Below are 25,674 nucleotides of genomic sequence, written 5' to 3' on the forward strand. Positions count from 1 at the left end.
AAGGCTTTACACTGTTAAATAGTCTATTAGTCACCTAAAACGTAAGAAAGATTACATGAAGTACTATTAACGTCCACCTTTTCCTCTTAACCTTTGATTAAAACCTCACTTCTCTACAGATTCTTCCACGGACTTCCTTTTTAAAAAAAAAAAATATTTTTTATTGTTATAAAAGGAGACCAGCATAGGAGTAAATATGCCATTAACATTCAAAGCAAAAAAAAACCCAAATGGATCCTTAAAACCTAACAATATTGTTATTACAACGAGACGTCTAGATGTTGCAGCATGGGCTGCCATATTTTCAGCCCTAATTGTTTCTTCTTCATAGACTTAGGACAATATAAATTAAATTCAAAATAGAACACATTATAAAATTTGGCTCGCCACATTTCATATGACGGTGTCTCTGGTTTCAACCACATCGTGGCAATACAAAGTTTAGCCATTGCCATAAAAATAAAAAAAACAGTGAGTATAGTTATTCTGTACATGTTCTCCCCCCCCCCTTACACACCCAGAAGAGCAGCATTTCCCGACTTATAGCGCAAGGCACCTTTGTTGTTTCTAACAAAAATTGCTCAATACATAAAAAAAGCTGAGTTAGTTCATATATTCTTTGATTGCAATGCACTATGTCGGCTTCTTCCGTTTGACACCTAAAACATTTAGCATCATAAATATCCCCCCACTTCATCATTTTGGCTGATGTATGGTATAAATTAAAAAGGGTTTTATAATGTTGTGTACGCAAATTTGAGGACAAAATCAATTCACCCGCCAAATCGATTGATGATTGTAATGATAACCAGAGTTACCTAGTCGAGTCTACCACTTTATATCTTAAATAGCAATATCGTCTCTTTGCTTAGAAAGTAACATTTCATATAAAGTCCCTATCTTTGCCCCTTTTGACAAAGCTTTAATACATTCATTGCATAGAATGCCCTGTGACCGGTCATGTTTATATAAGAAGTCGCGTAGCTGTAAATATTTAAAGACCTCATTTTTGGTTATTGCATATGTTGCCATTAAGTCCGAAAAAGCCATCAATGCCCCATCCTTATACATATCACCCAAGCAACGTACACCCTTATCTCTCCAAGCTTTCATCTTTGTATCCCAAAATATCCCCGGGAAAATTTCCGTAGAGTCAAGAGGTGTGTAGAAATTAACCCGTCTTATAGGCAAGAGTTTACATATCAATTTCCACCCCTTGTATGCTGCAGTCATAATTTTAAATCTAGTACGTTTGAAACAGCTTGGTTCATAAAATTTCAACAGAGCTGCGCACACCGGATTCCCTAATACCATCTGATAAATATTAGGCGATTCAAATTGCTGTATCTCCCCGCCTATTACCATATACGCTGAATTTTGTATAAGACACACTAAATAGTACAAAAAAAATTTGGAACCCTCCACGTGCCAGTGGAAGCATCATATATTTTGATGCCCGACGAGCTTTCTTCCACCCCCAAATAAATCTATCAGTAACTGATTGGAGCTGCAATAATTGTATCCGTGACAACGACAAAGAAACGGTCCGAAAATGATAAAGTACTTTGGGGAGTATGCACATTTTTAATACATTCGCCGCCCAACCATTGACAAATCTAGGCATTCTACCCTCTCTAGCTGTCTTTTAACAGAGCCTAGTATGTCAGACCAATTTACTTCAATTATTTCCTGAATGGACATCCTAATTCTAATCCCCAGGTACTTAGCCTCTGGTATTACTCATGGTTCGTCTGGGTACAACCCTGCCGTGCAAACAACTTGAGTTTTAGAAATATTTAATTCATACCCGGCCACCTGTCCAAATGCTTGCGTTAAACATTCCCTCTCTTAATGCAGATGCGGGATCCGATGTCACAACCGCTATATCATCCGCGTAAGCTAGAACACATATTTCATACTTGCCGATTAACATTGGTTGTATGGAGTTGGTAGACTCCAATAACTGTAATAGTTGCTCTATATAAATAGCAAAAAGTAGAGGAGAGCACGGGCATCCCTGCCGTGTTCCCCTGGTAATATATACAAATGGTGATTCATGCCCCATAGTTCATATTTTAGCACGAGGACACTCATACATAGTACATATTGCCTGCATAAAATCAGGTCCAAATCCTGTCTTGTGCATTATCGCCCATAAAAAAGCCCATGTTACGCGGTCAAATGCTTTTTCAGCATCTAAAAAAATAATACCAATTTTCTTTTGTAACGCGGTTGCGTAATCTATTACTGATATAACCCTGTGCAGGTGGTTGACTGTCCTTCTACCCGGGAGAAACCCGCTCTGATGCCGAGATACAAGCGGAGGAACAACTTGTAAGAGTTGAGTTGCCAGAATTTTAGAATATATTTTAGCATCAGCATTAATTAGGGATATAGGCGTATATGACCCAGGGGAGCGAGGGGGTTTATCCTTTTTTTTTTTTTTTTAAACTACTATGTTCGCATCATCCCAAGAATCCGAAGGACTTCCACGGACTTCCATGTAGCTAATTTTTTATTTTTTGAGATGTAATAATGTTCACATTTAGTCATAAACTATGCTTACTTTGCTCCAGGGTGTGGACTAGCGTTTGAGGAACCATTAAACTGGAGATAACGAGACCCATTGTATTCAAAGTAACAGATTACCATTCAGAAATTGAAGATGGAAAACTCCTCCTTCTGAGGTCAGGATCTTAAGTAGGTATTACTCCACTACTTCCAGGCCATCCTAGTGTGGGATGGATGCTTTTACTTCCAAGGTACACAAAATCATAGACTTATCCGATGTAGTAATATCTGAAAGGGTCCTGAGTAGGTGAGTGTTATATTTAAATGAATGAAGATTGTTTCTGTGCTGTAGTCTGAAGATAGTGGGAAATATATTTGCCAATGTTGGTGTAGAAGTAGATGGAACTACATCTGGTAAAGGTAGGACGAAAAGGTGACTCGACATTATTTAACTGTACTCTGAATAAGAATTATATTTGAGTACTCCTTGGATAATCCGGAAGGAAACATTTCTTTTGTGTCCCCATTTATCCAATCCCATGTTCTCCATCAGTTGATGTCTTCATAAAAATTCTGTACTCAGGTGGGATGATTTTTCAATTTGGCATGTATATTTGATGTGGACACATGCTCGAGGGCTTTTTTGTTGTGGACACATGCTCGAGGGCTTTTTTTGTTGTGGACAGATGCTCGAGGGCTTTTTTTTTTGGTGTCGGCTAACTTGAGGGTGATTTCACAATCTGTTGCTAATTTCTGGAAGACTGTTCTTATATCTATGCTTACGTTACTATGACATTTTCATTTGTATTGAATCTTTGATTATTAATTTTCATCCATGTACTGAAAGGGATCATTATCTTCGTGGCTAATTGCTGGCATGTACTAAAAGGATTTAAGTTTTCCTGATTAAGGGCTACCTCTAAGATCACGTTTTCAAATATGTGAGCTGGATATGTCATGAACTTAAACCAAAATCTGTGTTTCTAATTTATTTGAAGAGTATGTTCATATAAAAGCGGTCCTCTCTTTGTTCTGCCTGTTTCTCAAACCACTGAATTCCTTCTTTGATGTATTTATGTTTGCACTGGCTTCTCAAGGTTGTTTTCCCTGCTTCCCCTTCTGGGGTTTCTTTTTGGGTAGGGTTAATGGTAAAAAAAAAAAAAAGAGGTCTTTTGATGTAGACCAGTGATTCATAACCTGAAGTCTGCGACACGCACTTCGGGGGCTGCGACTAATTAAATGCTTAAATAATATTTGGGGACTGATAAAGTGTGCATGCATAGAAACGCTACATTGAAAATAAATATTAAACTGCTTTGTAATATGAAGGAATTTGAGTTTGGAGGTTAACAGTTAAGCTTTTATTCTTAGCTTTATTCGTAGGAGCTGCACAAGTACAGCAAATAGAATCTAATATGGAAATGTTCTGACCTCAACTGATGCACTGGAATGCACCTACAAAACAAGCATTTACAATGCAATAGGTCTCGCCTTCGAAAAAGTTAGAGCTATTGGTATTGTAAATGACAAACTTTTTATTTATGGGTTCGTTTTGAAAATAGATAAATAAATGGCATTGTCATTTACAATGCCAATAGCTTAATTTCTCGCAAATGACACACACACACGCGCACACACGCGTGCGCAGCACACGCAGGCGCACGCACACACACACTCACACGCACACACACGCACACACACACTCACTCTTACTTTACGCCTGCAGAGAAGACTTGGAAGTGGAATCTTTCATGGACAGAGCCCCATAGGTGCTGCAGCCTGGAGCGCCGGATTTGAGAGGAAACACCTTGCGCAGCTGCACACGCGTCTCCCGCGCGCACTCCGTATGTGCCCAGAGGGGCAATTAGCAGCCTCTGATAACTGCGTGTGGCTAAACAGAGGCCATGTGATTGTCACACGTGTACCTAATTAATTATATCGGGAAATAATTACTTCTACACTTTAAACGAGGCGAGGTGCCGATTGCAGAAAAAAAGTGCATGTAAAATAGGGGAAAAGTGATGTGTGTAATACAATATTTATCGTCGCCGCTGCGCAGGGGAGCAAAAACTGAGTAAAATAACTAATAAAAACACGTATTTACATATCAGCCGTAATATGGACGTGTGCACTCCGGGTATGCGTCAGTGGGCGGAACACTATTACATGCATTGTCATTGCTGTGCTGGGAGGGTGCCCACTCGGACCAACATATATTTCCACCCCGGCAGCCTAGGAATTGCATCTGATTTTACCGGGAGAAAGCCTCCTTCATCGTGCGTGTCTCGGGGTGACAGGCCCCTGTCAGGAGCAGCGCACATTTTAGGAATTCCGAGTCAACGTAATGGGATGCACTGACCTATGATTTGGGCTTCATACCGTGCAATGATCTTTGTCCTTCTTGAACCGGAACATCTTCTGTCCGGGGTCTGTAAGCCCTCACATCCCTGGGTCCCCCCTGTTGCTGCACAGTGGTAGGTGGCTCCAGGGGGTACCACTGTTCCAGTAGCTCCAGGGGGGCTGTTTCATGTTCCAAAAGAGGGATGGGTGGCTCCAAGGGTGAAAGGCTCCAGGGGTAGGTAATTCCAAGGGTGGCACAATCAAAGTGGGGTATTTCCAGGGATCAGGGGGTATCTCCAAAGGGTGTATTGTATTGTATTGTATGTGAATTTGTAGAGCGCGATTGCTGCCCGGGGGCGTCCAAGCGCTAGGAACCAACAGAGGAGATTGGCGGAAGCAGGGGGACTGGCAGAGCATTACTGTAGGGAGTTGAAGATGAATGTTTTAAGCTGTTTCCGGAATGAGGAGAGATTGGGGTTGGCTCTCAGATGAAGGGGTAGGGCGTTCCACGTCCTGGCAGGATTATGGGTGAAGTTCCTACCGCCTGATCTGGCCTTTTTTATTCTGGGTGCTGTGGCCATAAAGGCCTGGTTTGAGCGAAGATTCCTGCTTGGTTGGTAGTGGGAGACTAGGTCACGGGTAATCAGAGGACCAGTGTCCCAGAAAGCCCGGTGGGCGATACACATGGCTTTGAAGTGGATTCTTTGGCGTACTGGCAACCAGTGTAGGCTGATCAGGCCAGCTCTTACTGATTGTCGACGAGGGAGCTGAAGCAGTGTGCGAGCTGCACAGTTCTGCACTGTTTGGAGTCTCCGTAGTGTATAGTCTTGGGCAGCGAGGTAGAGGGCGTTGTTAAAGTCCAGGCAGGACTGGATCAGACCCTGGATGGCTACCTGCTTAGCCTCCATAGGTAAAAGATGAAGAACTTTCCTTAACATCCTAAGAAGGCCAAAGCAGGTAGCCGAGAGTTTGGTAGCTTGGACGCCAAATGAGAGGGATCTGTCCAGCCACACCCCAAGGCTCTTGATGTTATCCTTAGGAGCTGGGGGGGGGCCCAGACAGGGTGGCCATAGGGCATTGAAGAAACTAGGATCAGCGGGGCCCAGAAGCATCAGCTCTGTCTTGTCCCCGTTTAGTTTGAGTGATGAGGCGGACATCCAGCTCTTTACCTCCTCCAGACACTTTCTGAGCCCTCCTCCCATTGGCATGTTGGTCTCCTGCGCCAATGAGACCACCAGCTGGGTGTCGTCCGCGTAGGAAATGATCTTAACTCCAAACGGACGGACAACCTCAGCCAGTGGCCTCATATAAATGTTGAAGAGCGCAGGGCTTAATGAGGAGCCTTGTGGGACCCCGCATCTTAATGGTTTGCTAGTAGACAATTATTCGCCGTCGAATACCCGAAAGGATCTGTCCTTCAGGAAGGACTCGAACCATAGCCATGCCTTATGTTTGATACCAATACTAGTCAGACGATTCAGCAGAATGTCGTGGCTGACCGTGTCAAAGGCCGCGCTGAGGTCGAGGAGGATCACTGCCACTGATCCTCCTTGGTCCAGGATGTTTCTGGATTCCTCGGTGACCATGAGAAGGGCGGTTTCAGTTCCATGCTTGGGTCTGAAGCCTGTCTGGGTAGGGTCTAACAGTTGGTTGATTTCTAGGAAATCGACCAGTTGGCTGTTGATGTATCTCTCCAAGACTTTACTCAGCCAGGTGAGTAGAGAGATTGGCCGGTAGTTGCTGAAGTCTGAAGAGTCCACGCTGGGTTTCTTTAGCAGGGCTCGAACCATGGCCCGTTTCCATCCAGGCGGGACCGTGCCGGAGGTGATAGAGGAGTTCAGGAGGTCCATTATGATGGGCAAAGTGACCTGGGATGCTGACATGACAATGTCTGGCGGGGCTGGATCGTCCGGGGAACCAGATTTAACTTTCCGAGCCACCGATTCCAGGGACGCAAGATTAAGAGGGGGAAAGTGGTCTAGTGTGGGAAAATGCTGAGGTGAAGGGTGTGCCGATGTTGTGTTGGTCAGGGCTGGGAGGGGGGTGGCCAGGGGGGGGAAGGATGCATAGATTTTGTTGACTTTATGGTGGAAGAAGTCTGCCATCTTGTTACAGTGTTCTGTGGATTTGGTCACAAGCAGGCTAGGTGGCAACTTTGTAAGTTTTTTCACAATCTGGAAAATTTCTCTGGGTTTTGATTTGGCTGAAATAATTTTATTAGAGAAGTATGCAGCTTGGGTGATTTTGATTTATTCTTTATACTCTTTGATTAAATTTCGGTATTGAGTTTTTTCCCCTGGTAAGAAATCCAGACGCCATTTCCTTTCAGCTTTCCTACACTGGCGTTTCTTAGCCCTTAGGGCTTCTGAGTACCATGGAGCGGTTTTATGGGGACGTTTTAATGTGGTTTTTCTTTTGGGGAGCGAGTTATCGAGTGATTGAGTGATCCATTCTTCGTATGTCTGGTTCGCAAGGCAGGGGTCATCATTGTAGAGAGGTAGGCTGCTAGCCAGTTTGGTGGTCCATTTTTCGACTGGAAGGCGAGACCAGGCTTTGGCCATTCTTACTGTGGGTCTGATGGTTAGGGGCTTAGGTGTGGTCCAGGTAAAGGGAACTAGTAAATGGTCAGTCCACGGAAGGGGAATTGGTGGGCTTGTTGCCAGATCTATACAGTTGCTGAATAATGGGTCCAGCAAATGACCCTTGACGTGGGTTGGAGATCTGACAAATTGGATTAATTGTAGAGCTGCTAAGTCGTCTGTAAGTGTAGTTGCCGTGTGATCTGCTACGGAGTCAAAGTGAAAGTTAAGATCACCTAGCAGGGTGAAGTTGGAAGAGGTGCTAACCCGTTCAGCCACAATCGAAGCAAGATGGTTGTGGAATTGCTTGGGGGACCTGGAGGGCGGTAGATTAGAGTTCCTGAGAAGCAGTTGTTAGGGGAGAGTTTGAGACTGAAGTCTAAGCTCTCGCAGTCAGGGATAGTTTCCGGGATAACTCAGCAGAGGAACTGATCTTTATAGATAATTCCTTCACAATAAAACCCCTTTCAGTAGAGGTTGAAGCATACTTTTAGCTTTCATAAATTAGGTGTCCTTGGCACGCACGCTATGGAGCATGTATAAGGCGGTTATATGCAACAAAGCAATGGCATCTCCAAGCACGCGGTGAAAATTAAAAGCTGAAACCGTGGTCACTTTAGACTCCTTGCTCTGCTACACAGAAGCCACTCGTCAAGCCATTAGACAAATCGCAATAGATCTATAGTCAAGACAAACTGACTAGCATCACAAGCCGTCTCTGTGAATGGAGGGACAAAGCGGTGAAACTACTCCAGTTGCTGGCAATGAATCAAGTGAAATCTGATGTAATGTAATGTGTCTTGTAAAGCGCACTGCTGCCCTGTGGCGTCGTGGCGCTGTAGACCGCTGGGGAACCCGTCCTGGCTATCCCTGTGAGATGGTCCCTACTGGGTATCTCCAAGGTGAAACCAGACATCCCCGGCGAATGAGGGGGGCCGTTGTAGAGATGAGGCAAGCTAATGCCCAGAGTTGCCGAGTGTGATCCCTGGTTAGAGTAGGCACCGAGGCGAGAATTATCGAGTCTGCTGACCCAGGTCCACGACCCTGCCGCGTCGGGAATTGAACCCTGGTCCCGGGCCGTTGTCTGCCGCCTCTAACCAGTGAGCCACACCACTACACAAAATGCCAGAAATACATAATGACAGAAAGGTTAATATTGTAATTATTATCTGAGGCCTTATACAACGGGTCTGCTGACTGACCAGAGAGTGGGAGGAGATGGTGGCAAAATTACAGATTCCCTGCCTTCCACCGGAGACACAGAATGAGTTGAATGTACCACTGACGCTAGTGGAGTTGTCTGAAGCTCTGAAGGGTTTTACGCTATTGGTAAAATGCTATGCCTTAACAGCCTAGCAGCAAAGCTAAGTCTTATGAGGTTGGTGGAGGAGGCATTCCACATGGGACAATAGGATGCTGGCATGAGAGTAGCAACAATCATTAGGTGTCTTACTTCCTAAACAGTCCTTTTTTCCCCCTTTTCCATACGTATGCAAGGGGTTTTATTATGGTTCACATTTTACTTTATTCTGATACACCACTATCTTCTTAGTCTTGATTTAACACTTTTACACACAAATGTAGATGTCCACACTTTTTGTCTTAGTGTGCCTTTCCATTTTTTTCATGTCAACAACATTGCTGAATTACTGCACAAACATTTTCTTTGAGCAAAGACAACAGTCACCTTAGATCTTTGAAACAAAACCCTTATTGTTTCTGGAGATTTCACTTCAGTGAGCCCAGTTATACTCCATTTATTGCCTGATGGTTTCAATAGAGTTTAGTTTGTAACTGCATCTTATAATCCTGAACCAGCTGGATCCGTTTGTCTCCTTATCCATTATTCCTCTATCTAATTGATAGTAGGTCTTTGCTCTTTTTCAGGTTTGTCATCTATTGTTTGAATTGGGCTTCTGTGATGAATGTATCTTCATTCAGAGCCCACTACTGTATGACTTTGCTACACAGCTGCTTGGAACTTCTACTTAACTGCGAGTGGGCCTGGTGTCATTCATCCAAAACTGCTTGGTTGGATGGGTAATCTTGGACCCCGAGGCCTGTCTGCAGGCTCTTCCACGTCCCTATATATCTGAGTGGTCCACATGACCAGACTGCACCCCCACACGATCTGTATCCAGGGTAGACGGAACGAGATTTAGTGTGGGCGCCTGAGTCCAGTCTGGTAACAGAAAATGCACTGGATGAATGGGCTTAACTGTGCAGTCGGTGAGCAAAGAGAAACTGCATGAGATTTGACTGTGTTAAATTCTTCACTGTGAAATGGCACCAGCACTCCTTATCCTTCTTCTGAGTGTGCAATATAGCCACATATGAGTGTTTGGTGTCTGTCTCTGCATGATTTGATAAATCACAAAATACCACATCAAAACATTGGCTCTCTAATGTATTAATGTTACTGTGTTACAGATCACGCCACAGTTGGAATCCAGTTACCTGTGAAGATGCCACAAAGACACAGTGTGACTTCACAAATACTGTGCCACTGTCTTGGAGAATTTGCCTTAGAGTCCAGGCTACCCACGGGCAGCTACAATCTGACTGGGTGGAAACACAACAGTTCCAGGCAACCAGAGACAGTAAGAATGATTTCTAAGGACTTTTATTATTTTTTTATAATAAGCATAAAAATAAAAAAAAACTGTTTATGCACTCCCTTTGCTAGGGTGTACCTTTGCATATTTTAATTGTACCTGTGTGTTGATGTTATCAAATCTGTCAAGTACATAGGAGTAATGATATAATGTCTGGTTGTTAACTATGTTCTTGTCCTAAATGGGGCGTGGCTTAGCGGGCCACGATGGCGGCTGCTGACTGCTGAGGCTCCGCAGTCGGGCGGCCCAATAGTCTGTAAATTCCCGTCCTCTCGGGGTCAAAATACACCTCCAGGCACCGGACCACCTGAGGCGCCGGGGACTACGGAGAACCTATGCTTCCTGTTGGGACAGGATGGATACAGCATACCCTGAATAGACGATCACTTCTCCTGCAAACGCCTGAAACGGAACCTGCCTCGCAGGCTCGGCCTGCCACCCCTAAGAGATGACTGTTCGCTCCCCGGATGTAGGAGAGCTAGTTTGGACGCATCGAGCTTGGCGATGTGCCCCATGTATTGAGACAGTTTTCCCACCCAGTTGTTGGTTCTGTTTACCCTGTTCTCTCATCCCCTACACCCCACAGAAGACATGAGCGCCAGGGCAGATAACACGCACGGAGGGGGCGGACGAGGGCTATCTCTGCTCGCAGCGTCACCACTATCACAGACCTATTCGAACAGCCACTTTTGGGCGCAGACCGCCCTACACATGCCAACCCATAGACGTTAACATACTCACCCTAAATAGTCAAGTCATGGAATTTGTATAGCGCACTACATACCCAGAGGGTTTCAAGGCGCTTAGGAAGGAGAGGAGGGTTACCTGTCAAATATCCATGTTTTAAGTTGCTTTCTGAATGCTAGGTGGTTCTGGGTAAGGCGAAGGCACGCGGGGAGTGAGTTCCATGTTTTGGCAGCCAGGTAAGAAAAGGATCTGCCTCCCATGGTGGTCTTGTTGATGCGAGGTACAGTGGCGAGGGCTTGGCTGGAAGAACGTAGTTGGCGGGGGGGGTGTAGAAGGACAGTCGTGAGTTGAGGCAATCTGGTCCGATGTCGTAGAGTGATTTGTGTGCGTGGGTAAGCAGACGGAAAGTGATCCTCTTATTGACGGGTAGCCAGTGGAGGTCTTTAAGGTGACCGGAGATGTGTTCGTTGCGTGGGATGTCTAATATGAGCCTGGCTGAGGCGTTTTGGATTCGTTGGAGCTTCTTCTGGAGTTTTGCGGTAGTACCTGCGTAGAGGGTGTTTCCGTAGTCCAGTCGGCTCGTGACCAAAGCGTGGGTGACTGTTTTCCTCGTTTCGGAGGGGATCCAGCGAAATGTTTTCCTGAGCATGCGAAGAATGTTGAAGCAAGAAGAGGAAACGGCGCTGACTTGTCTGTTCATTGAGAGTGAAGAATCCAGGATGACGCCTAGGTTTCGTGCGTGGTCTGTCGGGATGGGTGCTTTTCCGAGGGCTTCTGGCCACCAGGAGTCGTCCCAAGCAGAGGGGGATGTACCTAGGATGAGGACTTCTGTTTTGTCCGAGTTCAGTTTCAGACGGCTTTGTTTCATCCATTCGGCAACTTCTTTCATTCCTTCGTGTAGGTTAGTTTTGGCGGTGCTGGGGTCATTAGTGAGGGAGAGGATCAGTTGAGTGTCGTCCGCGTAAGAGATGATGTTGAGGTTGTGTTGGCGTGCGATGGCCGCGAGGGGGCTCATGTATACGTTGAAGAGGGTGGGACTGAGTGAGGATCCTTGTGGTACGCCGCAGATGACTTCAGAGGCCTCGGACTTGAATGGAGGAAGGCGGACTCTCTGGGTTCTTCCTGTGAGGAACGAGGTGATCCATTCAAGTGCTTTTCCTTGGATTCCAATGTTATTGAGGCGTTGTAAAAGGGTGCTGTGGCAGACTGTGTCGAATGCTGCCGAGAGGTCAAGGAGGATGAGGGCGACTGTGTCTCCATTGTCCAGTAGAGTTCGAATGTCGTCTGTTGCTGCGATGAGGGCGGTCTCAGTGCTGTGTTTTGCTCGGAAGCCAGATTGTGAGGGGTCGAGGGATTTGTTGGCTTCGAGGAAGGCGGCGAGCTGGTTGTTGACAGCCTTTTCGATGACTTTGGCCGGGAATGGAAGAAGCGAGATGGGGCGGTAATTTTTGAGTTCGGTGGGGTCTGCTGTTGGTTTTTTCAGGAGGGCGGTGAGTTCAGCGTGTTTCCAGTCTTCCGGGAAGGTGGCGGAGTTGAGGGAGCAGTTGATGACGTCTCGGAGGTGTGGTGCTATGACGGAGTCTGCTTTGTTGAATATGTGGTGAGGACATGGGTCTGTGGGGGATCCTGAGTGGATGGAATTCATCAGCCGGATGGTGTCCTCAGTGGAGATTGGGTTCCAGTTGTTAAGGGTGTTCACGGGGGGAAGATGAACAGCAAATGGTAGGGTGGGTTGGTTTCTGGGTTGGTTGTCAAAGCTGTTGTGGATGTCTGCGATCTTGTTGTGGAAAAATGAGGCTAGGGAGTCGCAGAGGGCTTGAGATGGGGTGATGTCGTTGGAGTTGGCCGAGGGATTGGAGAATTCCTTGACGATGTTGAAAAGTTCCTTGCTGTTGTGGGCGTTGTTGTCAAGTCGATCTTTGAATGCTGTTTTCTTGGCTTTTCGGATCAGTTGGTGGTGGGTGCGGGTGGCGCTTTTGAAGGCGTCCTTGGTGCTGGTGGTTGGGTCTTTTTTCCAAGCCTTTTCAAGGGAACGGCAGAGTTTCTTGGACTTCTTGAGATCATCGTTGAACCATGAGGCCTTCTTGCTGCCAGGTTTGCTTTGACGTTTTTTCAGTGGTGCCAAGGTGTCGGCGGTGTTGGATAGCCATAGGGTGAGGTTGGCGGCGGCTTCGTTGGTGTCAGAAGATAGGGCTGGGGGGTTTCGAAGGAGCGATGCGGAGATTTGGTCTGTGGTGATTTTGTTCCAGTTTCTTTGCAGGGTAGGTTGGAGGTGGATGTTGGGTTTTGGTTTGTTGTAGGTGAAGTGGACGCAGCTGTGGTCAGTCCAGAGGAGGTCCGTGGTGTGGCTGAAGGAGACATGGTTGCTGGAGGTGAAGATTGGGTCGAGTGTGTGACCTGCGATGTGGGTGGGGGAAGTGACCAGTTGTTTAAGTCCGAGGTTGGCGAGGTTGTCCAGCAGGGTGGCGGTGTTGCGGTCGTTGCTCTTTTCAAGGTGAAAGTTGAGGTCTCCCAGAAGGATGTAGTCTTTGGAGGGGAGCGCGTGTGGAGTGATGAAGTCCGTGATGTCTTCACTGAATTTAGCTCGGGGTCCTGGTGGTCTGTAGAGGAGGGTGCCTCTGAGTGTGGTCTTGGGGTCGATGTGTATTTGGAAGTGGAGGTGTTCGGAGTTGGCGAGGTTGGCGTCAGAGCTGGTTGAGATGCGGATTGATTTCTTATGGACGATAGCGATCCCTCCTCCTGTGTGGCTGGTACGGTCTTTGCGAGTGATCTTATAGTCTTCAGGGATGGCAATGGTGATGTCTGGGGCGGAGGAAGCGTTCATCCATGTTTCCGTTAGGAAGGCGACGTCTGGAGAGATGGTGTCTAGTAGATTCCATAGGTCAATGGCGTGTCTGTGGACTGATCGGGTGTTGAGAAGGATGCATTGTAGGTGGTTGGGGTCGGGGATCTGTGGTGTGGTCGTAGCGGAGATGTTGACGGTGCCGCTGAATTTGCAGGAGTAGCAGGAGAAAGGTCCATGGGTGTGTCCAGGAGCGGCTTGGACGCAGTTGGTGGAGCGGCCGGGGTTAAGGGCTAGGAGGCTGGCAGCATCATAGGTAATGCGGGAGGGCTGGGGAGCGCGAGGGGCAGGGGGTCTGGCGCTGGGCGCGGTCCAGGCGCGGACGGGCGTAGACGGGCTTACCTTTGGCGCACCTTCGGCGCGAATTGGGCGCGGTCGCTACGCGCGGGAACAGCTGTCATATATGGATAGTGGAAGGGGAGGGGCGAGGGCGTCTCAGCTGGGAGGCGGGGCGGGCTACAGATGACCAAAACAACAACAATCCGACAAAATGGAGGCGGAGGGGGGAGCACAGTGGAAATGTGCGCAGACAGGAAAAGCGGCGATTTGCACAAATGTTAAAATGCACTTTTAAAGCAGCGTCTACCAGGCACACAGCAGGCAGCAGTATAAGGCACAAAAACAAAGCAGCAACGATACCAGTGATACAGCAGGACACTGGGGAGCGACCACTCAGTCCAGGGGAAACGAGCGAGTCACGGCGCTTTACGGTGGTGGAGCGCTGATATGGTCAGTGGGAGGGCGTCTCAGCTGGGAGGCGGGGCGGGCTACAGATGACCAAAACAACAACAATCCGACAAAATGGAGGCGGAGGGGGGAGCACAGTGGAAATGCGCGCAGACAGGAAAAGCGGTGATTTGCACAAATGTTAAAATGCACTTTTAAAGCAGCGTCTACCAGGCACACAGCAGGCAGCAGTATAAGGCACAAAAACAAAGCAGCAACGATACCAGTGATACAGCAGGACACTGGGGAGCGACCACTCAGCCCACTCATGTGCGCGGTTTACACACGCCACGTAAGAGATACACGGCCTTCGCATACATTAAGCGCCAACAAGCCCAAATCGCGTTCCTGCAAGAAACGCATTTTACAACAGCAGAGACAGACAAACTACGATCCCTTTGGTGTGGAATTTAATGCGCTACAGCATACTCTGCGTTCGCGCGCGGCGTGCTCATCTGGTTTCGCCCGGGCACCCCCTTCCAGGAGACACGTAGGGTGGTAGACAAGGAGGGAAGGTATGTCCTGCTGGAGGGCCTTCTAGACGGACAGCCAGTCCTATTAGGTAGTCTCTACGCACCCAACACCGAACAGGATAGATACTGGGATTCCCTCTCTGGGGTGCTGGCCCAATTCACCACAATCCCGTGGATACTAGGGGGCGACTACAACTGTGAGCTAGACGTTACACTCGAAAGGTCCCACCCACCTCCCCCACACTCCCGGCCCACGCACGTTCCAGAAGGTTACGCCGCTGGGTCGCGCACTGGTCGCTAGTAGACGCTTGGAGAGCGCATTATCCCCTCAGCCGTTTGTATTCATTCCACTTCATCACACACAACCTACGGACCAGACTGGACAGATTTTTGTGTACCCCGTCACTAATACCCAAGGTCCAACACACCGACTACCTAGGTCGCATGATCTCAGACCACGACGCTCACATCCTAGGTCTCCGTTGGAGGCCACCCCACCCTCCGGTTCCCGCATGGCGCCTCCGGAAAGACTGCCTCATGTACCAGGTATTTAGGCACGATAATGCACAGACGATCCGAGAATATTTTACCCATAACACAGGGACTGCCACCTCCAGACTCGTGGAATGGGACGCGTTCAAAGTAGTTGCACGGGGTGCTTGTATTAAACCGATAACGGGGGCCCGCCTCACACTTGAACGCACACTCGCCGACTCAGAGCGTACACTGGCGACACTCACCAAGAAGGATGCTCAGTCGGCCACTGTGGCCCAGGTAGCAGAGGCCAAAACAAAGTACGTTGTGGCTCTAGCAGACATGCGAAAATTAAATTTCCGCGCTTATGCTACCCGGGTACATAAGGAGCGTGACAAAACGGGTACACTACTGTCGAGGTTGGCGCGTCAAGACTCGGACGCGACGCCCATCAAAGTATTTTCGAATTCCCGCGGGTACTCTGGTGCGCTCTCAACAAGACATACTCTATGAGTTCAAACACTATTATGCGGACGTGTACAGCACCTAGGCACACTATCGGCAGTGAGCGGTCTCCCAGTTCCTAGACCCACTGCAGCTTCCCCATATGAAGGAGGCAACCAGGGATGCCCTGGGTGGGAAAATTACTGCGACCGACGTCTCCGGTGCGATCCGCTCCCTGGCTCGGAACAAGGCCCCTGGCCTGGACGGGCAGCCTCTCGAGTACTACAGTACATTCTCCACAGTGTTGACACCCCGGTTGACTGCCATGTTCGCGGACGCTCTCGATCGGAGGGAACTCCAACAGTCTCTCCAGGAATCGGTAATTGTTTCCTTTTTCAAGCCGCACAGGGACCCACAACAGCTGTCCTCCTACCGTCCCATCACGCTTCTCTCCACAGACTGCCAAATCTTGGGGAAAATTTTGGCCACCCGATTCGAACAGATACTTCGCCCCCTAGTACACTCAGACCAAAACGGTTTCGTCCCCGGCAGGAACCCATCCCAGAATATCAGACGGGTCTTTCATATTCAAGATCAGGTGGGTTACGCCTTTCCACGCGTGGCATGCATTATCTTAGATCTCGAAAAAGCCATACCTCCTGGCAGTTCTCCGCCGGACGGGAATAGGTCCCACCCTACTACAATACACTCAGCTTCTTTACACTAACATAACGTCTCGGGTCAGGCTCGGCAAATACATCTCGAATCCGCTGTGTATTGAGAGGGGTACCAGACTGGGCTGCCCCCTGTCGCCATTGATTTTCACCCTCGCCGTGGAGCCTTCGACGATCCGTCTACGTCGGGAGGGCGTGGCTTGGGGCATCCCCTTAGCCGATATGATCCACTGTGTGTCTATGTACGCGGACGATCTTCTACTGTATGTCCGGGACATCGCCGAGGACCTAACTCCCATTTGGACGACCCTGTCCGAGTTCGCAGAGGCATCCGGCCTCCGAGTGAACTGGGAGAAGTCAGCGGTATATCCTTTGCACCATCCCCCTGACCCTCAGGTAATCCGGATCGGTACGCAGACTCTCCTGGACCTCGGGCGTCCCTCGTTATCTGGGGGTCCGCCTCTATTGATCACCCGCCGACATATACGAAGGCAATCACCGTAGAGTTCTCGCCAGCATTCTCGCTTCGGTGGGCTTTTGGAAAACCCTCTCACTGGCCCCTATCGGCCGTGTAGCGCTCGCTAAAATGATCATTGTCCCTCGACTATTGTATTACTTCACTAACCTACCGGTTGTGCCACCCAGAAGCTTCTTCCGCGTGCTGGACATGTTACTGCGCACTCTCATGTGGGGAAACGGTCGACACAGAATAGCCAAGCTCCAGCTGCCCACTACGCAGGGTCCTGGGAGCCCCCGCCTTCGAATCATACTTCCTGGCAGCGCAACTCCAGTGGCTGTCGTACTGGACAGCTGCAAACACAATAGGTGATGGACCGAATGTGGATCAATGTCACACACTCACCCCAGTCCAAAGATCTGGGCCCAAATCCATCGTTTTTTTGCACTCCACACCACCCTGGGTTAGACAATGGCGATATGCAAATCAGCTCTGACCCTGTGCCCCATGGGAACAGTCCAGTCCGAACTACAAAAGCCATGTCCTTCCCAGAACGGAATCAAGCATCCGAGGACCGGACCGGTTTCGAAGTAACACCTCTCATCAGCCCGGCTAGCTTGACTCCAGTGGTGTGGAGTGCCTGGGACCCACGTCTGGGCATCCCCAGCGCACTTAGGGCGGAATATGCAAACACAACAGGTGATGGACCGAATGTGGATCAATGTCACACACTCACCCCAGTCCAAAGATCTGGGCCCAAATCCATCGTTTTTTTGCACTCCACACCACCCTGGGTTAGACAATGGCGATATGCAAATCAGCTCTGACCCTGTGCCCCATGGGAACAGTCCAGTCCGAACTACAAAAGCCATGTCCTTCCCAGAACGGAATCAAGCATCCGAGGACCGGACCGGTTTCGAGGTAACACCTCTCATCAGCCCGGCTAGCTTGACTCCAGTGGTGTGGAGTGCCTGGGACCCACGTCTGGGCATCCCTAGCGCACTTAGGGACAGCTGGCAGACACTCCGTGGAAACGCACAAATCATATGGCCCTATCTCCATACCGGAGCTCTCCCGTCTGCTGCTTTCTGTCACCAAGCCTCGCCGAACCTATCCCTTACAGGTGTCCGTGGCCCATCAATGTATGATGCAAATTCACCGTATGGGGCCAGGGACTCCTTGCTATTCCCGGCGACTACCACTGGTGGGGTGGCCCGAGGGGACTCTTACTTCACAAGCACCATGGTACACACATGGACGGAAGCTGGGGTCACAGAAGCGGAGACACTATTCGCAGAGGGGCAGCTTCGCCCGTTTGATAGACTTATGGCAGACCACGACCTCCCACCTGGAGAGTTCCTGACACACCACCAACTCGTAGACTGCTTTTGCCCACACGGCGACCTCACGCCGGGTGAACCCCCGACGCACCCTGTAATTCACACTATCCTTTATATGGGCTGCAGCAGACACCTTGTTACATGGCTGTATAAGTCAATCGGGGAACTCGCACACCACCCGTTACTCACTCTGAGGGCGACCTGGGAGGACGAGATCGGACTACAACTACACGACCGGGAGTGGGAGAGGGCGCTGGAATTCCAAAGAAAGTCTCGAGAAACTCAAGATTCAAAAATATACAATACTATATTTTCCACCGGGCCTACCAATCCCCTGCACGCTTAAAGCGATTCTATCCTGACACTCAGTTCCTATGCCCTCGATGTCAATCCCCGGACGGACACCTTCTACACATGTTCTGGAGTTGCCCAACCCTTCAGACTTACTGGTCGGCCATACTAGACTCCATCTGCACCCTTATATGCCTCACGGACTTGCGTTCCTGGAAGCGGTTGCATTGGGGATCTTTCACAGGCCAAAGACACACAAGGTACAGGTCAAATATGCTGCTCTATCCCTGCTTCTTGTCAAAAGGAACATAGCCATGCAGTGGCGCGCGGCTGCTGGGCCTTCCTTCAAGACATGGGTGGGCGCGGTGAAAAAATGGGCTATCGCGGAGGAGGACACATTACGGGAGGAGGAGGCAAAAGGCCAGTGTAAACATCCTATTTCTTTGGAATGGGCCACATTATCCCACCAATTCATGCTAGCCCACACATGTGACACCCGGAACACCCCTCAACACGCCACCACATCCCCGACAGCACCGGTGCCTCTCTAGTATGCGCATGACCTAGTCTCCCCTCCCTATATCGCGCCTCGCTTTCCCCTCCCCCTCTTCCACCGCCCCCCGTTGCTGCCTCTGCGGATGTGCCCCGTTCGGCCTGTCTAATCCTGCTCCCCTGCCTCAGGCTTCACCTCTCTACCTATCCCCCCTTCTTCCCCCGGTTGTTTCTCCCCTCACTGGCATATGTTCTCCCCTCTCCCTTGCAGCCACACGATCTGTGTTATCAATCTCCTTCTCCCCTCATATGGTTCTCCATTCCTTTCTCCCTCAGATGTACCCCCGCCCTCACGCTGCATCAGTTACCAGCATATTAGCGCCTTCCATCCGCGTATTCACAAATTATTGTATGCATCCCATTGGCTTGTTTCTACTGTTGTAACACCTCTAACAACAAATGATGTACTGTGACGGTTTTTCCTTTTTTGATGAAAAATGTTAATAAAAACTATTTATAAAAAATAAAATGTTCTTGTCCTAAATGCGTGCTCCAAGGTTGCTTTTCCTTATCTCAAAATGTGTACTCCGCTTGTAGGAAAATATCTCACCTTTATTTTCATCATCCTTACTTCTTATTCTGCACAAAATACAGAGCGAATGAAAAGGCCTGTCCTTGCAGTCCGAAGTATATAAATAAAGACAAAGGTGTGCACCCACATACCAATATTTGATATAGATATTCATGTATAGCCCATCACATACTCATTTGTTTTTGGTTGTTGCACAATAGATGTTTCTATTACCTAACTGGATTTATTCTGTTGAGCTCACAATAGTAACCTGTGCTTAGTACCACTATATTTGTCACTACCTGCGTGTACGAGTAACTGGTGCTTCTACTTTGTTGCTTTATCTATTGTAATTTTAGGTGTTCTGCCAAGGTTTTAATATTTGTTTTATGTGTGCACTGTATTTTCTAGTTCCGTTTCACTGCCTTCCTATCTAGATTCAGATGTATTCTGTTTGTTTCCCATTGTGCCCACTGGGGTGATGTATACACGTTCATTGTAACTGCACATTAAGCTGGTCACATTTCCATTGCAGTGTCTTTGCTGCGTATCTCCATTATCTATTCTAGCCTATTATTAACCGTAATTTACTCAAGTTGAAACCGCTCACGTGAACATTGGAGAAGTGTCCAAATGCCAGCCGTAGGAGGTGTAAGAAACTCCTGGGATCTAGACACAGGGCTTGGAATACCTAGAGTCCTAACAAGGGAGGGAAAGACTCAGAAGATAAAATCTTAACTTGTGTGGTCTACTTCCCAAATATATGCCTCTTAATGTGTGAGTTGACGCTCTTTGTGAGCTATCCTATGCCAGCAACTAATCGGACCAGGTTAGCTTTCTTCATACCTAACTTCAGCGTTCCCGGAAGCATTTGTTAAGTGCTCTTCATCCATCTAGACAAGGTCACTCATAAGTTCAGTAAGAAATAAACCAATAACACAGAGCTGCAATAGATTTATCCTGTAACCCTAGGTCCTTCCCATGGTCAGTGGCACACACCAGATGTGCCTATCTCTTGCATGCAGTTTCTCCACTGAATAATCCGTTCCTCATCAAGCTTTTCACTATGAGCCTGGTTCCCCTAAAATCTCCTGCCTTCAATTTTAAAGCCCCGTGCTCATGCCCTCATGGCATTCCTTTCTATGTCCACATGGGGCAGTTTGGATACAGGTAAATAGGGGAGTTCCCTTAGGAGTGTACAAAAGACCATCCTTCACCTTTTCTACTGGAGACACCATATGTCTTCTCTTCTGTCGCAGGGTAATATTTTGGGATCGTAAAGGCCATAAAAGAAGTTAACGGACAGAAAGACGTAAATTTGGTTGCTCGGTTTAGTGTTTTCAAGGACTCTTTCTTCTGGCCTTTCAATAATAAAGTCCGATATATTCGGAACCCGAGCACTTTGTTATTGTTTGTTTTTACAAATGTAAGCATACTATCCTCTCAGAATTTTGCTTGGAAACATTCTAGAATTATCTTTCATCAGGCATGGATTTAGATTTCTCTTCCAAGACCATAGAAGTCCATGTTTTCATTGTGATATTTGTCACAGCTTCTAGTCACACTTGGTTCAACTGTGCATGGAATAACCTTGGACCAGCCCCTCAAACACAGTGTTGGCTCTTCCGCTAAGGGCTGAGGAGCGTCGCCCCACTGCTCGCGTAGTGAGCAATTACAAAACGCAAAATAAAAAAACTTAACATTATTATAATTTTATTTAAATGTACTGGCTCCGTTGTTTGAGGGCAGACTGGTCTGTTTAGAGGTTGGGGAAGGAGTGGTGGCACCCTCCGAAGTGCGCATGAACGTTTCGCCAGCCCCACCACGTATTTCTGGTAGCGGCCGCTATTACTCAAGCCGGACAAAGTTGTGGCTCTCAGGCCTATAGCCTCTCAGACTTCCAATAAATTCCATACAACCTTTGGCTATATCCCACTTAGCTCCTCTTTCTTCATGATCAGAATAAGTCAGTTCATTTATTGGTTTAGAGATTTCTAGTCCAGAAGCTGAAACCTGACTGTTACACCAGGGAACAGATATACACTTATGGAAGATGTGGTGTAGAACCTATTTTCCTCTTCATTATAATCTCAAACCCCGAAAAGAAGACCGGCACCTTATTCTTGACTGGAGGTTACACACTTTATCAGCAGGAAGGGCCTCTCCTAGCTAGGTAAGGCAAGATTCTCTCTGGCTAAAGCACTCGCAGAGAAATTTCGAAAGCCTTGGCTTTATGTGGTATTGGACCAGAAGAATATATTTCCACCCTTCATTCTCTGTGTGTCTTCTCTTCCCTTAACAAACCCTTATCTGTAGCATCTGTCAAAGGTTAAGTGATCATCCTCTAATATTGCTTAGTAAATTATCCTTTTCTGGTGGAAAGAAATCCTCTTTACAAAGGTTGTTGTCTTGCCCTGTTGGATCTTCCTTAGACCAATGTAGCAACCTTACTGAAATGCCCCTTCCTTTGCGGCAGGAAGAATGTATTACCAATGCTAGATGCCTCCTAGGTTAATTCACCAATATCATGACTTGAATCACAGTTCTTCTGAGTTACAGGGGGATATACGTCTTCTAACTAAATACTTTGCAGATTCAGGCATCCTTTCCACAACTCAAATGCCCTCTTGCCTGTCTGATGTAAGAGAGCAGCTAATGATGAACCATCAAAATCATCACTTATTCTTGCTTAAAAGACTAAATTAATTTGAACTTAGATGGGCCTAGCTCCGATAGCTCCTTTGGAAAGATAAGCTTCCAAGAAAAAAGTGCAAGCTTATGTCATGGTGCACAAATCCACCCCTGCATGGTGGTTATGGACATCCCTAATCCAATCCTTTGCAATAAACCTCTCACACAAGTATGTTGTAGCGATCGTGTTTAATGGCTACGATTTCACCTGTTTGCATTGCAGGTTAACTCAAAATATCCCAGTAGGAATCTTGAATGGGCATAGGGTGGACCTCCTTGCACAGTCTTTAAGTTCCACTGGTCCTTAAACCTGTTCACAAATGTCAAAACATTCACACATTGTGAGATGAGCCTTATGGTCAAATACCTGGTAGTATATTATATACATCACCTAACTCTCAAAGGGAATCTGATCTCAAAGTTACATGAGGGTCCATATTTCACACTGTCTTGGTTTCATTAACTTTTGGCTTCAAGAGCAGGGAAAAACATTTGCTGCGACTTTGGTTTATCATAAGGGGTGGAAAATGGAGTTACTGACTGCATAGTCCCTCATTTTATATGTATGCAAACCCTCTTAAGTTGTGAAGTGTTTTTTGTTATTTGCTCTGGTTCCAGCAGCAGCCAAGGGATCACATTGTTTCGAGCAAATTGGAGCCTTGTCTGATTCCTTCTTTCACTTCCTTTCGTGCTAAAAGGGCTACGCAGGAATTCCACAACTGCCATCATTCGACAGGCTCGATTGTGTTTTTTGTCATTTTACCCCTTTCCTTGACAGTCATCCTGCATGGCAATTTTGAAACAAATTGCAATACTGAGGTTTTACCATCATTTTAGAGGAGACTGTTATCCTGCGAAAGGTATGAAAAGGAGCAGCAAGTTTAGTGGTCAATGTGCTTTCAGGTGTCTGCAAATTTTAAGTTGTAGTCACTGTTTTAAATGAAAATATTGCAGTTCTGCTAATCTACATAGAGTACATATTTGCTTGTGAAAATGTCCTGTACTCTCCCATTAAATGTATTGCAGCAGGGCTGAAACGTGCAGATATTATGCCTATCAAATTTAAGTGCAGGGATTCGGTACCGGACTGTAACTGCCCATTAAAAGCACTGGTTGTAGAAGCGGAAACTGTGCTTCTGAAATCACTCAGTTTTGTAAACTTAATTTATGGATTTGCCATTTGGCTGTAAATCCATTTCTGCACTCGGCCATTTTGTCAAGAATCCCACTGTGGCTCGGTTGTTCCACAAGCATATCCACTCTAGGCAGCATTTTGGCCTCTGCTGAGTGAGGCTGTTCCCAAGGATTCTTCCTCTATGAGAAATCCCACGTTTCATTTCGATGAGAATCTTTCCCTTTCAAGTCAGGTTAACAAATTACCCTCAATCCACTTTTATCTGTGGAAGACATACAAAAACCCTCTTACTTTCCTTACCATTCATGTTCGTCTCATAAAGGTATGGGCTTCTTTTCTAAGCAGGCTGGATTGCAGCAATTCTTTATTTCTGAGTTCCCTGAGTATCTCCTCAAACTACTGTATCTGATGCAGGCCACCTCAACCAGACTTGCTTTGTTACTCCCTCGTCACTTCGTCTGAAGCCTTAGTTACAGCATCCCCCTTATGTAAAAGGATTATGTTCAAGTCCCTTTGTATCATTCACAATGCAAAGCAGTTTCTGATCAGACATTCTGCGCAGCAGAGGTGTCATTCAAGTTCTAAGTGAGCCAAGCTTGTCCTTGACGTTGACAGCAGCTACAGTGGCAGACACCAGCTAGGCCAAAAGGAAAGATCAGTGGAAAGGTCTGTCACAGTAATGGCTGTCAGTTGTTGCATATCAAAGAACACTCTGAATTACCTTGTTCTTTGACAGCATTTGCTTGCTGAAGGATTGGGATCTGTTGTGAGTCTGGGATTCTTGCACTAAGTAACCACTTATGAATACTAATTGACCAAATGAAGAGAAGGGTTACTTATCTACGCAATCATCTGACATCGCCAAGAATCAAGGTCAAGTTGGTTGAAGTTAATCAGTTTACTTTTAACAAAGAAGCTAAATCTCTCTTTTAACCAAGAAGTGCATGTTTTTACACAGTAGTGGATCTTTGCTGCTCAACTTCTTTCCAACTGTTCGTGAGTAAATGAAGCACCCAACACCCGCTAGAGAACCACTGAAACACACCGTAGGTGCACTGACAGCATTTAGCACACGATTAAGAACAGGAGGGCAGTCACTAGGTGAAAAGGAAGCGATGAAGTCCAGGAACTCGGCTTGAGACAAGCAGTAACACCAGCCAAAAAAGCACCCTAGTGCGGGCGAGTCGTAGGCCTATCTGAGGGAACCCTGGAGGGTGACACATGAAGGAAAATCAAACTGCCCCTTTTGCTCCTCTACACGGAAGTCTTAAGTCAAACAAGACTACTTTTCAATTTGTGTCACCTGCAAAGATTTGAAGACAAAAGCTTGGATTAAATTACACTACTGAGTCAAAATATGACAGTGTTTTCAGAGAAGCTGAGGATTTTAGGAAATTGATATTGATGGAATTTTTAAGAAAAAGAGAGGAAGGTGACAGCAAAGGGATTTCTTTATTCACTCCATGAAGGCAGTCATCAGAGGGCAATTTTTTAGGCTTTGTCAACCAGTGGAGGGTGGCTGTCAAAACATAGTTCACAGATAGTGTGGACGCTTTGGATGAATAGCATAAGAAGATAGTGTCCCCAAAAATTTGGAGCAAGGTGGTAGTGGTGCACACTCATTTTAGATCTCTAGTCATGAATAGGACTATTGTGCAATACATTGTGATTCTCCCCACATAGGAGATTAAAGCAGGAAAACAAGTAGCAAACACATTCTGTGACCAAATGGTGTAAACAAGAATAGATTTGGTTAAGGAGATAGGGGAGCTCACGATCTCGAATGACATGCTTATGGTCAACCTGTTCAGAGCTTTCTATCAAGAGCCCTATCCAGCAGAAGCAAATGAAGAGGTCATTCAAACATGCACAAACCAAGTGAGTTTGAAGAAATTACATTAAGCCGCAGCTGAGCCCATAGAAGCACCAGTGAGAATGGACAAGGTCACCAATGCAATCAGGGGTCTAAAGCTTACATAGGTGCCACTCCCTGATGGCTTTGTAGAGTCCTTTTGCAAGACGTTTAGACAGATCTAGGAAACCGTTTGCAGTGCTATTTAATCCCTTCTTAGCGGGGAATCAGTTGTATGCTTCAAGCCGGAGGTACCAGTTTTGGTGATTCCAAAGCTAGATAAGGAACCTTGTTTACATAACTTGTACCACCCCATTTCTCTTTTGAATTTCGATGGCAAATGTTTTACTAGTATCTGTGCGTTAATTCTAGAATAGAATGCCCATGCCAGTCCATCCTGATCAGTTGGGTTAAGTCAAGACAAAGGAGTAACAGCACCTAAAGGATCTTGTATAACAAAGATGGTGGGTACCAAATGGG

General features: G+C 47.0%; 1 protein-coding gene across 2 annotated transcripts in view; it reads left to right on the top strand.

Moving 5' to 3' along the window:
- LOC147698754 (interferon alpha/beta receptor 1a-like) overlaps positions 1-25,674 on the top strand; it is a 119,043-nt gene that overhangs the window by 53,290 nt on the left and 40,079 nt on the right. For both annotated transcript variants that reach the window (XM_086935326.1, XM_086935327.1), the window contains exon 3: positions 9,861-10,030. In XM_086935326.1, coding sequence (XP_086791452.1) covers positions 9,861-10,030 — 170 coding nt within the window. The remainder of the gene's footprint in view (positions 1-9,860; positions 10,031-25,674) is intronic.

Source organism: Lissotriton vulgaris, chromosome 8, assembly GCF_964263255.1.
Source record: "Lissotriton vulgaris chromosome 8, aLisVul1.2, whole genome shotgun sequence".
In the NCBI taxonomy this organism is placed as follows: Eukaryota; Metazoa; Chordata; class Amphibia; order Caudata; family Salamandridae; genus Lissotriton; species Lissotriton vulgaris.